The following is a 15,292-nucleotide window of genomic DNA, read 5'->3' as shown; positions in this document are numbered from 1 at the left end:
AACGACTTCTAGCTTGAAAAGATTAATGCTGGCAGTCTACATCTTTGGTCTCAAACTCGCGATGCCATCTCCGTGCATCCCAAAAGTCCTGGCCCATTTCTCCACAGTAGTGACCAACTTGAAACCCGGTTGTCTCACGAATCACTTCTGCTTGCTACATATATGATCAAACAAAGAAAAGTCTTTAGAAGTATACACAATGTAACTATGGACATAACTCAAAAAATGAATATGTTCAAATAGAAAATGAGACCTCTGGCACTCAAACAGCCCCTGTCCATCATGTGGCATGAGGCCTTTAGACCAATAAGTTATATTTTGTGAGAGTTTGGCAGAAATGAGCTTAAGACGTTTGCTGCTATTTTAAAACTGAACTTCACTTCCTTTGGGCATAAAATGAAATAGATGTAGCACAAGTTTCCTGGCCCAGGTCGGCCAGGTTCAGCAGCCCACATCCCCAATGTTATAGTGCTTCTCTTCACATCACAGGTCCAAAGAGCACTTGCTTGTGTGCGTGCCCTGGGCAGCCCACAAGACAAGGAAACACAAGGAGAATAGGGTTGGAAAGGAGGCGACATAGGTGCTGTCCAGACTGTACAGCAGAAGGCGGCTTCTTGTTCACCTTCACGGATCTGCAGGGATCCCACGCAGAGGTTTTGGTGCTGATTTGCAGCCAATAGTCATTACTCATTCAGCAATATAAGCAAATACACCTTCACGTGGGGCCCTTCAGAGGGTTATTTGGGACCCGACACGGTGTACTCTCTCCTACTCTCTCTTTCATTTGTGCATATGAAATGGTCATGTTTAGGTGCTGAATTTGTGCTCTAATCAAGTTATCGATTCAAGTCTTCCACATGTTACACAGCAGGCTCGCCACCGTTTCTACTCAACCATTTGCCCTTCCACTTCTACTTCTACCCCTCCTTCCCACCGATTACCCCTACATCCTCTCCATTCTCTTCCAACCCGCCCATGCTAGAAAGACAAATCAGACTATTACAGCAGACTCCCACCAAGACAGGACAGTGGGAGAGGCATGGCATTACGAACTGCATGCAGCCTTTTGGACACAGTTACAACAATCCAATAGAAGAAGGCAACTTTCCCTCTTTTGTGGCTCTTTCAACATACATGTCCCCATTCAGTACTTTCACAGACGGATTTGGGAATGCAGAAAGATATAATTGGTGTGGCAGTGTGTAGGCCATAAGGAGGAACATGTCAGCAACATAGAAATGTGTCTTGTAAGTGTTTATATGTAACTACTTACAAAACATACAGAAGTCCTCGTCCTGAATTACTATTAGAACTTTTAATTTCTTTACTACTTAGGCGAGGGGTTGCTTCCTATTCTCACATAATATATATTCAAACAGGGATCTTCTTCCTATGCTGGGCTGGGGGCAGGGGGGGGTTTGCAAAGAACAAAAAGGTGCTTTTTGACATACCTGGTAAACTAGTGGGACTTTGGGAACGAGAAAAACAGCAAGCATTTTCTGATCCTGATCGCGCATGTATGTATGCTTGCTTTGCATCAACAAAACTGCAATTAATGTTTTCCCAGCACCTGTCTCCAGAAAAGCTATTGTGTTCTTCGCTTTTGCTTGCTCAAGAACTTCGAGCTGATATTTTCGAGCCTGCTGCTCTGCTGGTTTTCCTTTGGTTTGATCTAGTGATTTCTCTGTGCTCTTCCTTTGTTGCTCTTTCTCTCTTTCCTTCCTCCACATCTCTCTCTCCCACTCTATGTCTCGAAATCCACGCCGATACACTATTCGTCCATTTCTATCCCTTTGCACATACATTCTTTCTTGATCCCTTTCCCAGCAGCTCTCTCTCTCCCGCTTGCGCTCACTCCGCATTCTCTCTGATGAAAAATCAGACCGCCTCCCCAAAGAAACTCTAAACCTTGCATCTGTTTCACTTTCTCGGAACCTTTTATATCTTTCATGTCTATCTGAAGCCCGTTCCATTGACCTTGACCTCTCCCTCCTGCGTGACACAGTCTGCCTTTGTCTTCTTTCACGCCTTTCAGTGTGTCCATCTTTTCCTGACCTCTCCCTTTCTTTCTGCCTTGCATCCTTATCCCCTATCCTGCATCTTGCCTCCCTCTTTTCAAGTCTCTCAGAAGAAATCATTTCCCGACTTCTTTCCCTATGCCATTTTGAATCATATGTCCTTCCCTTTTCCCTAAACCCTTCTACCTCTTCTTTTTCACTTGAGTCTCCTCTGCCATTGGACAAATTGGATTTTGGTACCACTTTAGAATCATACAGCATTTCCCTGAACCTAGGTTTCTCTTTCTGTGCATCCTTCTCCCTATCCCTTACAAACACCTCCCTTTTTTTGTCATATTTAACTTCTTCCCCCTCCCTTATTGCAATATCTTTTATTTCACCTGCATTTACTTTAAAGCCAGCTTCTCCCGAAACCTTACAAGTCCTACATGGGACATTCATTTCTATACCATCTGCACATTGAGCTTCAAAACCAGGGACCAGATTTGCCACTTGCACCACCATCTCCATTAAAACTCTTCAGATGTTTGTATGTACACTGTACTTGTGAACTTGTTAAAACCAAATACCAAGTTAAGGTAAACCTGCAAAAACAATCGATACTTCTTTAGAACCTCTCTCTCTCTCTCTTTCTCTCTCTCTCTCTCTCTCTCTCTCTCGGATGATCCGCAGTAAACCCTCCGTCCCACATGACATTGTCCAAGCGGAGTTTGCCGCACCTCCTATGCTAATAGAGGCCCTCTTCCAGACAATCTGCTTCATACAGAAGGATCAGAGATATGCCATCAGATCGACTCTCACATAGAGCTTTTGAGGCGTCCAGGCAGCTCACAGAGAGTGGAGATAGGAGATCATGGTACTCACAAATGATACAGTGGTTCACTCAGCATGGTCTGAACATAAATCACCTACCACCTTTCCAGTATGATATACATGCACCACACATCCAGCTCTCTCACAGTGAGTGGAACAGAGTCCTTCGGCGGGATTTATGGTAGCGATACACTCAGGAGACTTGGATTACACCCAGCCAGCCTTTACCGCCAAAGATGCTATACCCAGCCAGCCTTTACCGCCAAAGATGCTATACTACAGAGATCAGTTTATGCCTACTCAGCAAATGGATTCATTCAGCGACCCAGATATATGGATGTGTACATGCCTCACAGTGCCCAAGTGGCGATTGGCCAGCTCAAAGTGTCATCACACCAGCTTGAGATTGAGGTAGGTAGGGCAGCACGGATCCCCAAAGCAGAGAGGATATGCAGACTATGCCAGGAGGAGGTTGAGAGTGAGGAGCATTATGTATGCAGATGCAGAGCATATAGTGACATTAGAGAGAGATACACCACCATCTTCAATGGACATCCCTCACTCCGCCAGATCATGGAATCCGCAGACCAGCGCAGATTTGGCCAGTTCTTGCTAGAGACACAGCGCCACAGAGAGGCACTACTACGGACTCATACCACAGGGAGAGGTGGGCGACAGCTCCAGCTCACTGATTTCTTCCAGAGATCTATCCCAGTGCCTACCCGGACACAGGAGGGGGTTACACTTCAGCGCGCTGAGGACCTCCGAGCTAGACGGAGACCGAGAGCACCAGCCTACCAGACTCCCAGACTAAATCAGAGGGAGATCACAGAGATACGGGCTCGACATCAGCACCATATCCAGGAGCGACTAGATCACTTACACTCACACCCGGAGATCATGCTCTGAGGGATTTTTGCCTCGCCATCGCCTATGTATCACATATTACACCCTCATTATGGTACTGGGTGGAGCTAGACAGATCTGCATTGCATTCTTGTATACCCTACACATATAGGTTGCATAGTGAGCCTCTAGCAGTAGTGCTCCATCCATCACACCCCCCCCACTAGCTCAGTACTTTCATAGTTTATTTCATATTCATTTTGTCCTTTTTTTTTCTGGACATCCAGAGGACATTGACAGTTGTACATTGATTTGTCTCATAGGTTGAGTTTCGGCCTCTACATTGATGAGATCTCGAGCTTCATTGATGGATTAGGCGGGGCTGGTCCCACACTAGCAGGCATATTGATCCCCATAATACTTTATGCAGATGACATCGTCCTCCTCTCAGACTCAGCCGAAGAGTTTCAGAGACAGTTGGATGCCTTACATGACTTTTGTACTCAGCGGGACACCTCTGTTAACCTTGGTAAAACCAAAGGTAATGGTCTTCAATACCTCTCGCCCCGTCACATCCAGATTGAGCTTTACATATAGAGGGGATCCCGTGGAGATTGTCTCATCCTATGTCTACCTTGGTGTCACTTTCAGTGGCCCACGCTTTACCATGCTTCCCGTAGCACATGCTAAAGTGACGCGGGGATATGCAGCCTTGAGCTTACTTCCAGGCACATTTCCAGGAGCCCAGGACGAAGGGCTGGCTTTTTGACACCCTCGTCACACCAGCCTTGATGTATGGAGCAGCTTTCTGGGGGCCAGATTTATCCGATGAGGATTGGCAGTGAGTTGAGAGGCCCCAGGTCATGATGTTCTCCCCTATGATCCGCAACAAACCATCAGTCCCACACCAGATTATCCAAGCGGAGTTTGCTACAGCCCCGATGGTAGTGGAGGCACTCTTCCAGACAGTCACGTACCTTGATCGCGTCAGTCACATGGATCCCCACAGGTACCCAAGGCTTGCCCTGGAGTCCTCCAGACAGCTAGCACTTGAGGGGCCTTCTTGAGTATGGTATGCACTAGTTTCCACTTGGTTCTCAGTACATGGGCTCTGCATGGACCGCCTACCCCCCCTTCAGTACAGTTTGGACTCCCCTTTTTTCCGGCTGTCTCACGAGGATACCAACCGGGTTATCCGGTCAGATCTTCTTAGCCTCTACACACATTGCACATGGATCACACCCCCGGAGCTCCCCACGAATTCCTCACTCACTGAGGATGGATTCAACCAGCAGTCGGGCTACTTGAGTGTTCACATGTCCCATGCCATGCGGATTGCAATTGGCCAAATACGGGTTTCTTCCCACTGCCTCAGAGTGGAGAGACAGGTAGAGCTGAGCGCATCTTCAGAGCCGGGAAGCTCGTACAGACAACTAGAGAGGAGAGGATATGCCGACTATGCCACATAGAGGTTGAGACAGAGGAGCATTACATATGCCACTGCCCAGTATACTATGAGATCCGCGGGAGGTTTCACTATCTATTTCGTGAGGGATTCGGTCCACTCTCCAGGATCATTGACTTCCAAGACCAGCGTTGCCTAGGCCTCTTCCTGCTTGAGCTCCGTAGACACAGGGCCACCTTCTTGAGACACAGGCCCCAGCCACCCCGCCCCCTCCCTTAGCAGCCAACCATCACCAGTTTCTTCCGGACCCAAGAGGTGGAGGACACCAACATAGTGGATCTTGTGGACCCTCCACGGGCTTGCTCTAGACCTACCTCGCCCAAGAGGAGTTACCTCGGACCGAGCCTCTGCAATCCTGCGTGCCCGACGCCTCGACCCCCCGTTGGCCACGATCACCTCATCAGCTCCAGATCCAGGACATGCTCCACCGCCATCGTGCTACCTTTCCACAACATAGCTGAGGGAGACCTCTCGGCCATACTCGTCAACCCCATGCTTGACATTTTGGAGAGTGGTATACCATCTACTCGGAGCTATACAAAAATGTAATACAAAGCAAAGGTTGCATGACCAGCTATACAAACATGTACATAGAGGCCGGCAGACCGCACACAATAAAAGGCCACATGAGGCATGCCCGCCGTATGAAGAGCATGTAACCAGGGATCAGCTTGCGCGCTAGTGATAACATGTGCATCGATCAAAGAAGAAACTTGCCAAAGTAATAGACCACGAATGCACTGGACATGACCTTTCCCCCTAATTGTGAATCAAAGATGAAAGCATTTCACATGAGCCAATTATGCTAAAGACCCAACCATCGAAAGAAAACAAAGAAGACCTCATGTTGCTGATTGTTCCACCCGGGCTGATCATGTCCAAATACCCACGGCCTGGGTGACAAAGTGTGTCCAGTCACCATTTGCCACACCGAAGAGATGAACTCCCATATCTAGTGAGCCACCAGGCAAGAAATAAACCTATGCTGACTAGATTCTAGACAAGTCTGGCAGAAGAAACAGTTGCCATTCGAAAGTCTCCGTCGCCGAAGGGCAGTGGCCAAAGGCAGGCACCCAAGCATGACTCGCCAAATAAACACTTTGCCCAAAAAAGGAAGCTTGGAATGCCAACCACATAATAGGATGCGCTTCCACAAGGAGGCCGTTTTCTTAACATTCCATACTTTATTAGCTTTTGCTGCAAGCCATCTCTTCTCTTGGACCAAAAGATGATATACAACATTAGCGAAAGCCTTCAACAGCCTGGTCTTGCAACCCAACACCCAATGTCACGTGCATCCCACACTTGGATGCCACATAGACATATCTGTACAGAAGGTGCAGGACCTGGGATGGTGAACTGGTCCCATGTGAGCCCAATCCGGGACAAGTCAGCCAAGGATCCATCTCAGTGGTCCGAGGTCAGGTGTGCATTGTCCTGCACAGGAGTCCAAGGTCAGGTGTGCACTGTCCTGCACATGAAACAGTGCCAGTCCGCGCTGTGAGTCTCCCTTTGGAATGATGTCAGGGATTCTGTGTATCTGGTATGGTACCGGATGCCAGATCACTGAGTAGCTAGTTAGGGTTTGATTATAGGAAAAGGGGCCAGCCCATAGGGCTACCCCAAGTCTTAGGGTGGGCATGGGGATGGTGTGAAACCACCCCCCATGAGGGCCAGGAAGGTCCTGGCTGTACCCACCAGCCATGGGTAGCCTATGGAGGGCTGTAGGACAGCCCTAGGGGCAGGCCAGGGGTAGCCGATTGGTTATCCAGCCCTAGGAGGGGTGTAGGGCAAGTATGGGGCAGCCCATACAGGCTGCCCAGCCTCAAGGTACTTGAAAAATCAGTGCCCAGCCATCTAGAGAATGAAGCGCAGTTTTTTATGTGTTATTTTCAGCATTTAATGCTGATTTTATAGTCGTGGGCAGAAAGTGAACTGGCCGCCTGGATTAATGCTGGCCGACTGCTCATCCTAGAGTAGTATAAATAGATGAGCCACAATCCCATTGTTTCATCTGATATTTCACCAAGAGCCAAGGCAAACAAGGGCTAGACAAGCCAAGGAGTTGCTAAAGCAAAGGGGTGAGTGAAGGACTGCAGGTCAAGGGCAGAGATTTCTCAGCCAAGAAAGGTCAAGATTTCTGTATTTTCTTTTCAAATTCACATCATTCTAATAAAGCAAATGCACCATCCGTGGTGGGGGGGCCTACATACGGTATTTGGGATCCAATACTGTGTCCTCTCCATCTGTCCCTCTCTCTCTCTCTATTTCTGTACATCTTCATTCAGTTTTGTGCGTTAATTCCGTCATGAAAAGTGTGCTGATTTCTCAGCATTGAAGTTACCGATCTTCTCCGAAGCTTCCGCATGTTACACCCAATCATCCCATGCATGAGAAGAATACATCCTAGGAAGGTGCCCCATAGACTGCAGTTGCTGCAACTACAACCAAATACACTTGTAACCTCGGGGCACACGAAATCTATGACGAGCACAGCAGAATGATAACATTCGCAACCGCCCAACCAACAAAGTATCAGACATCCTCACAACACCCAGTCTCGCCATACAATTGAATTGCCGTCTACAATTATTCTTCTCTATCCAAGTAATCACATGAGAGGTCGCCAACACCTCCGCAAGCAGGGAGTTCTCATCTCGATAGGAATCTAGAGGTCTCCAAGAAGTGAACCGTAACACCTCCTACCATGATTTAACAAAATGATCCAACAGAGGAGAAGTAAATACACGCACAGATTGTGAAGCATTTAGAACATCCCACCAAGATGCGGCACTCCGGGTCTTCCCATGCACAATACCCACATCCTCCAAAAATGCAATAGTCATGTCTATCCATGGCTGGGAATCAACACACGTAGCCTAAAGTAAAGTCTACCTATGGGCAAGAAGGTGCACCCAAACATCCAACAGAGCTGCCCCTCCAATCTCTTCGGGCTGGTAATATGCTTCCATGAAACCCAAGTCAACCCTGGATTATTGCCTTTCTTTTCCCAATCTCTTCGGGGTGGTAATATGCTTCCATGAAACCCAAGTCAACCCTGGATTATTGCCTTTCTTTTTTCACAACATGAATCGAAGCGGCTGGGTGAGAGCTGTCAAAGCCTTTCGAGCTACCTTTCCACGTGACATAGCTGAGGGAGACCTCTCGGCCATACTCATTAGCCCCATGCTTGATATTTTGGAGAGGGGTATACCATCTACTCGGAGCTGATGTTGCTCTCATGTTTCTATGTTCTTAGTATTCCGTGATGAGTTTCCATGGACAGTTTTGCATCTACTATCACCCCAGTGAGATAGCTATGTTTATGTTTTCTTTTTGTTTTATTTTCCATTCCATGATGCACGGTCTACGAGGTCACATGGATGACGCTAGCCATATTGGAACTGCAACTGCACTCTATGGTCTGACCCAAGAGGGATAAGCAAGACCCTCATAGGAGGGACACCATCTTCTACACAGACACAGACCAGAGCCCCGAGAGGGGACTACCATATATAACAGGTTACGTGTGGGAACCAGCCTTCCGGGGTAAGACCCGCATGTCAGGAGGAGTACAAGGCTCAGGAGGCGTTGTGGTCCTCTACATATCACATCTCAGGCAGATTCTTAGCAACGTGTGGAAGAACAAGGAGGCATGGTACCTATGGGTGCGGTTACAGCTAACCGGAGAGAGAGCTATCCATATTGCAGTATGCTATTTCCCACCAAGCCACTCCCCTTATGCTGAGAGCAGCATGGCCAGTCACCTTTCCTACCACTCTACAATGATATCATGGAGTTCTCTTGCCTGGGTAAAGTCCTCCTATTGGGAGACCAACACCAGGACCGGGAACCACCAGGTTCCTCTACTTGATTTGGATGACCCCATCATACTGCAGGAGTTGGACATCAATGACACGGGCCTCATGAGATCATCACAAGAGAGAGAGGTGATAGCATCTGGGAGATATTTCCTAGAGCTCGGAGCTGCATGTGGTCTCATTATTTATAGCGGGATGCCCCACTGGCCCTTCTCAAGCGCCTTCCCCTGCTTTTTTTCCACACCGAGGCGGCTCCAGCACCGTGAATGCTTTGGCATGCCTCATCCCCGACTTCTCCACTCCACCATTCCCCGTCGACACCAACCACACCATAGTAGAAAAAGGGTTGTTTCCGGTTCCATGGGAAAGGAGAAGTGAAAGGCTGAGAGGTTGAAAAGCTTATAGGGTGGATGAGAAGTATATGGTGAGGCTAATCTTGCGGCAGAAATGGGTCGTGGACAAGAAGTTGCCCAAGCCCATTTTTTTATTAGGGCGCACAGGAGAAAAAGCTAAGGGCTCAGTTTTAGTTAAAAAAGCATCCACTTTTTATAACTGCCAAAAAGCTGCTTGCATAATTTACTTTATATAGGGCACACTTCTTACATGCTCTTTTCAAAAAAAAAACGTTGGTCGCCTCTGCTATCAACACACGTCCTCTAGTATAGGCGGGCTCACACATCCATGAACCCCCCTTCTGCTGGTCTCTACATGCGAGCTTCTCCACGCTTTTTCTGGCGTGCTTTTTCTTCGCACACACGGCCCTTCCTTGCCAGCCTTCTGCACCCCATTACTGGCCACTTTTTCCTGCTGCCATTGTACGCCTACTGGTTTGCCCCCTTCTGGCTGCCTATATGCCCCTCTGCTGGCCGCCCATGAGCACATACTCGCTGCCCTCTTCCGGCCATGTCTGCAGAGGTGGACCAGCCTGTGGGTACCTTGCTTCAGGGCTGCCATGAGACTGTACATGGCCACCCTAAGGGTTGTACCCTTGCCCTCTGGCTTGTACGACCAGAAACAGAGATTTTTAGGAGCACCATGGCCTGCTGTTCAGCCTGCACATCTTGTGCTTTTTCTCCTAATCCCCATTCCTTGCACATCCATGCAAATAAACCCTGTTCCTTGCCTCTCTACTCATACAAGCAGAAGAGACTTAAGGCTTTACCTACCATCATGCCACGTATGGTGTACTAACTACTTATGCTTCTTGGAAAGCATATACTCAAAACCCCACACTCCATAGGGTTCTTAAACTTGTTAGGTCCGCTTTGATACCACTATAAGGTCTCATAGACCCAATCCCTAGTACCTATAGAACCTACTGAGGATCAAGGCCTAAGGCTCACCAGAGTCCATCCAGACTCACCCTCGAGCTGGAGGCCTTAGCTACATCTTGGACCCTATTCCAGGACTAGCTGTCTCATACCACCAAGCCACACCCTGAGGGTGTCCTCGCACCAGGCAGTCCTGATGGGCCATGCACTACAAGGCAGACTTGACAATCGTGTCTCACAACTAAGCCTAGGGCATGCTTATATAGACCTCTCGCCAATAACTTTAGCCTGGGCCTAAAAATAGCTAGTAAAACTATTATGACTATAGCTACAGCATAAGCCCTAACCCAAGTGGGGTTATCTCCTGATCCTAGGTTAGCCTAACCATGCTTAACCTGTGGACATAACACCATCTCTCAAGCATCTCCCTGTACAAAGCAATTCAAGTGCAACAAGCTAGATGCCCGAGACTCACTGGTCTCCAAGGAGATGCTCAACTCAAAAGCTTCAGATACGAGAGATCCTCCACAAAACAGGAGTGCCCCACCAGAGGAAGAGCCTCTATACAGCCACAGATGTTGAGGACCCACTTTGATCCCATCATACATTGTATCCTTGAACCACTAACTTCTACATGGTTGTTTTTCCTCTTATGATTCTCCATGATTCAGTCACTTTGTGGACATTTTGTAACACTTTTGATCTCATATACCCTTTGGTCTACTGTAGACTTTAAAAGAACTCTCTCTATCTCAGTACAACCTAGACTCCCCACACCTCGACCTCTCACAACTGGAGATCAACCGATCATATGTTTGCATCTACTCGGCCTACACATACGCTAGACTTGCGTGTCATCATCAGGGATAGGGATGAAATGTGAGTTCTACAAATAGCATTTTTTGAGACTCACCAGGGATGGATTCTTTGATATCCTGAGGTACATGCAGATCCACATGTCAAATGCTATGCCAACGGGTTTGAGTATGGAGAGAAGCCCTGTACCCACAAGGTGAAGTACACATGGGAGCCCCGTACTCCAGCATGGCTCGATAACAAGGTCCTCTCCGCCAGGGTATCCATATCAAACTCAATCCAGATTCCGGACGTACTTGTTGCTTGGAAAATGGACATCCACCACAATACAACCCTGTTCATCGACTAGTGCTGCATACTTGAGGCCTCAGGTCTGTTCCTGGGCCAATCTGCTGCCAGGAAACTTGCAAATCACAATTTTGCATAGTCACAGGGGACGGAGGGGACGGAGGCTGGGAACGCCGAGACGGTGAAACAGGACGGCGCAGGGACGGGGACGGACGGACGGACGGACGGACCCTACTGGACGTTTCTCACAGGGGACGGCGACGGGGACGGCGCAGGGACCGGGACGGTTGTCGGGGACGGCGCTGTGCGGGGACGGCAGAGAGCCGTTGCGCCTGCCGTTGCTGCCGTTTTTGGCCGTTGCGCCTGCCTGCCCGTTTCTAGCCGTTTATGGCTGTTGGGCCTTGGCTCTTCTAGCCGTTTATGGCTGTTGGGCCTTGGCTCTTTGAGGCTTGACCCTCTCTCTCTCTCTTGCCCTTGAGGCTTTCCTCTCTCTCTCTTGCCTATCTATATAAGAACAAGCCTCTACAAGGCTACAAGCACACACAAGTTCACAACTCTCAAGGCTCAAGCTTCTTGAATCTTCTCTCTTCCAACTTCCAAGTTCCAAACTCTAGGGCCTAGGCTCTCACCTCTCCCTCAAGCCTCTTGAGTCTTGACTCTTCCAACTTCCAAGCCTCTAGGCTCTCTCTCTCTCTCTCTCTCTCTCTCTCTCTCTCTCTCTCATTCCTCAAGGCTCAAGAGTCAAGCCATCTTCAACCATGGCATCCTCCTCACGTGCCGGGGCTTCTCGTAGAAGGACAACGGGATGGACATGGTGCGAGGAGGTTAACTACACCACATCCGTTCATGGAAGCGGTTCTCGGCCATGGGTATGCAAGCTTTGCCCGTACCGGCGAATGGGTGGCGCCGACAAAGTGCGAGCCCACCTCTTGCATGAGAGTGGGCATGAGGTGAGGTTTTGCACGAATGTCACGCCCGAGAAGAGACGGGAACTTCTTGACAAGCTTAGCGTCTACGAAGCGGTCGAAGCGACAAGAAGGACACCACGAGTGGCCGTGGATCCCGCGACGATGGGGAGAGGAACTCAAGCCTCTACAATGGAGTCATGTGGTGGATCGGGATCGTGCACACCATCACCTTCACCATCAAGTCGGAATGTTACTCCATCCACAACACCGGCACCCTCCATCTCCACGGCCTCTCAATCCCACGGCGACAATCTACACTTGGGGAGAATTGGAACCCCAAGTTGAAGGAGGAGGTGGATATGGCGGTGGCCCGCTTCTTCTTCCACGACCACATTGCCTTTCAAGCGGCTAGGTAAGTGCAATCGATCATTGCCAATTCATCATTCATGTTTTCATCATCCTAGTTCCCTTCTCATTAGTAAATTACTTTCTTGAATAGGTCGGAATACTTCAAGGTCATGGTTAAGAAGATTGGGGAGTATGGCTCAACCTATACGCCCCCCTCATCCGAGAGCTTGCGCACTACATTGCTCGACAAGGAGAAGCGCATTGTAGAGCAAGCGGCCGACAACACAAAGCGGCAATGGGAGAGGAACGGAGTCTCCCTCATTGTGGATGGATGGAGTGACACCCGCAAGAGGAGTATTCACAGCATGGTTGCATATTCCCGCGGAGAGATGTACTTCATCTCATCTCATGATGCATACGGCACTGGGAAGAGCGCGGATGTGCTTGCGGCGGAGTGGGCTACCACCATGGAGATCGTTGGCCCCGAGCATGTAGTGGGCTTTGTTGCGGATGGGGAGCCTTCCAATAGGGCGGCGGGAGCTATTCTCCAAAGTATGTATGGACATGTCACGGTGTCCTTTTGTATGGCTCATTGCCTAAACAACCTCCTCAAGGACATCGGGGCATTACCATGGATCAGCCCGCTCATTGAGGAGGCCAACACCATGGTCTCCTTTGTCCTCAACCACCAAAGACTTCGGCATGAGTTCAACAAGAGGTCCTGTCTCTCTCTCCTCAAATATTCCGACACCCGGTTTGCCTACAACTTTCTCATGTTGGGCTAGTTGAAGGATTGTAACGGTGCTTTGAGGGGGCTTTTCCTTAGTGACGAGTTTGTCACCATGCAAGAGTCCCATACAAACACTGGCCAAGAGTGTAGGCTACGGGCGGATGAACCCTCTTGGTGGGAGCGTGTGAAGACCACAGATGCTATGGTGAGGCCCATAGTCCACCTATTGAGGATTGTAGACGCTATGCAACCATGCATAGGCAAGGTCTACGAGGCCATGGATCGCATGATAGAGAAGTTGAAAGACTTCGTGCCTGACGAAGACAGATACGAGGAGATCCATGCCTTGTGTCTAGGAAGGTGGAATTCCTACTACTCTCCATTGCATGCAACAGCTTATGTGGTGGACCCAGAATTCCAAGGCAACAAGCAGGAGAGCGACCGGGAGGTGAGCGCTCGATGGAGGATCATCTTGGATCGTCTTGTGCCTGATGCATAGGTTAGGCGCAAGATCTGGGACCAGCTTTCAATGTACAGGTCATTTCATGGCTCCTATGGCTGTCATGATGTACAGGTTGACCGCTCCAAAGTTGGTGCTGCTCTATGGTGGGAGGACTTTGGTTCAGATGGACCGGAGCTGCAGCAGCTTGCCATCCGCATACTTAGCCAGGCCGTCAGCTCCTCTTGCTTGGAGCAACTTTGGAGTACCTACAGCCACATTGCCTCTAGGAAGAGAAACCGACCTGGGGTAGAGCGTGCCAATGACCTTGTCTTCGTCAGCGCGAACTTGCGAATGCTTTGCAAGAGCGTGACCAAGAAGGCAGATTCCTTCACCGAGTGGGAGATGAGTCAACAAGAAGAGCAACAAGAGGATGAGGTGCAAGAGCAGCATGCCAGTGAGGATGAGACTGAGGATGAGCTTGATGCTTCTTTGGCACAAGCTACCCATGACCATGAGGCGAGCACTTCACGTGGATGATCATTCATGGATCATGATTCATGGGCCTTACTACTTAGCTCTAGCCTCTAGCCTCTAGCCTTCAGCACTTTTTTGTCATTGACTCATTTGAGTCCGTCCATGTATTTTGCCTCCTTAAGGCTTAGTCCTGACTCCTGAGTCCTGACTCGAGTCATGACTCATTTTGTATCTACTTAATTATTAATATGACTCAAAAGCTTACCATTTTAGTGTAAATTTGTGCTCATTTTGATGTACTTCCAAAGTAGAAAAATTTAAAAAAAAAGTATTTTTTGAGTGCCGTTCCCTCCCCCGTCCCCGTTCCCTACTTATGGCCGTCCCCCGTCCCGTCCCCGTCCCCGTCCCCCGTCCCTTGTGACTATGCAATTTTGGCTCCATGTGAAGCCGCAGAGGAGGCAAGGAGCTGGACGTCCACTTCGGAGAGTGGACACTTAAGGGGAACGTAGGACGGGATGGATGGAGCGGTTTCCATGGAGTCCTCTGAAGAGGGAAAAGCCAAAAGCTGTCGACCAACTGTGAAGATGAGCAAAGAATTGTTGAACAAGTCTGGCAGCCATTGATTGGAGCTGTAGCTATGGGAAAGGGCTCAAGGGTAACACCAGAAAGAAGTGTAATGAGACAGGTTTTTGGAATACCACTTTGTGCTAGGCCTTCTCAAGATCATGCATTGGATACATCCAACATAACTTGTTTCCAGCCGGAAGCAACAGTAGAGCTGCCCGGAGTGGAGTGCTATCTTTTTTTCCCTGGTCGGCTGTAGGTGTTTTGCTGGCCAGGAGGAGCAGACCGTGTGCTGGCCGACTAAGAATATTCTAGTCGTGGGCTCTTCTCATGGGGCTGCTGGCCTGTTTTGCAGTGGCCGACCAGCAGCCTCTGGCCATATATATCGGGCACTTTCCCCCCACATCATTGTTGTACTGGATATCATGTATATAGTAGAGTTTATACAGCGCTTCTCTCTCCCACACTTCTGCGTTTTCCTCTCTCAA

The 15,292-nt window shown here is 49.1% G+C and overlaps 1 protein-coding gene across 5 annotated transcripts in view; it reads right to left on the bottom strand.

Moving 5' to 3' along the window:
* The window catches only part of DCL1 (dicer-like 1), a 92,724-nt gene that overhangs the window by 61,409 nt on the left and 16,023 nt on the right, over window positions 1–15,292 (bottom strand). For all 5 annotated transcript variants that reach the window (XM_086823033.1, XM_086823032.1, XM_086823036.1 and 2 more), the window contains 2 exons: window positions 1,452–2,602; window positions 41–154 (listed from right to left, as the gene is read on the bottom strand). In XM_086823033.1, coding sequence (XP_086679159.1) covers window positions 41–154; window positions 1,452–2,528 — 1,191 coding nt within the window. In that variant the 5' untranslated portion in view covers window positions 2,529–2,602. The remainder of the gene's footprint in view (window positions 1–40; window positions 155–1,451; window positions 2,603–15,292) is intronic.

This window comes from Cibotium barometz, chromosome 29 (assembly GCF_041138505.1).
Source record: "Cibotium barometz isolate CiBa-2024 chromosome 29, ASM4113850v1, whole genome shotgun sequence".
Classification (NCBI taxonomy): domain Eukaryota; kingdom Viridiplantae; phylum Streptophyta; class Polypodiopsida; order Cyatheales; family Cibotiaceae; genus Cibotium; species Cibotium barometz.
Note: the sequence above shows the minus strand (reverse complement) of the source record. Positions and strands in the feature narration are given on the sequence as shown.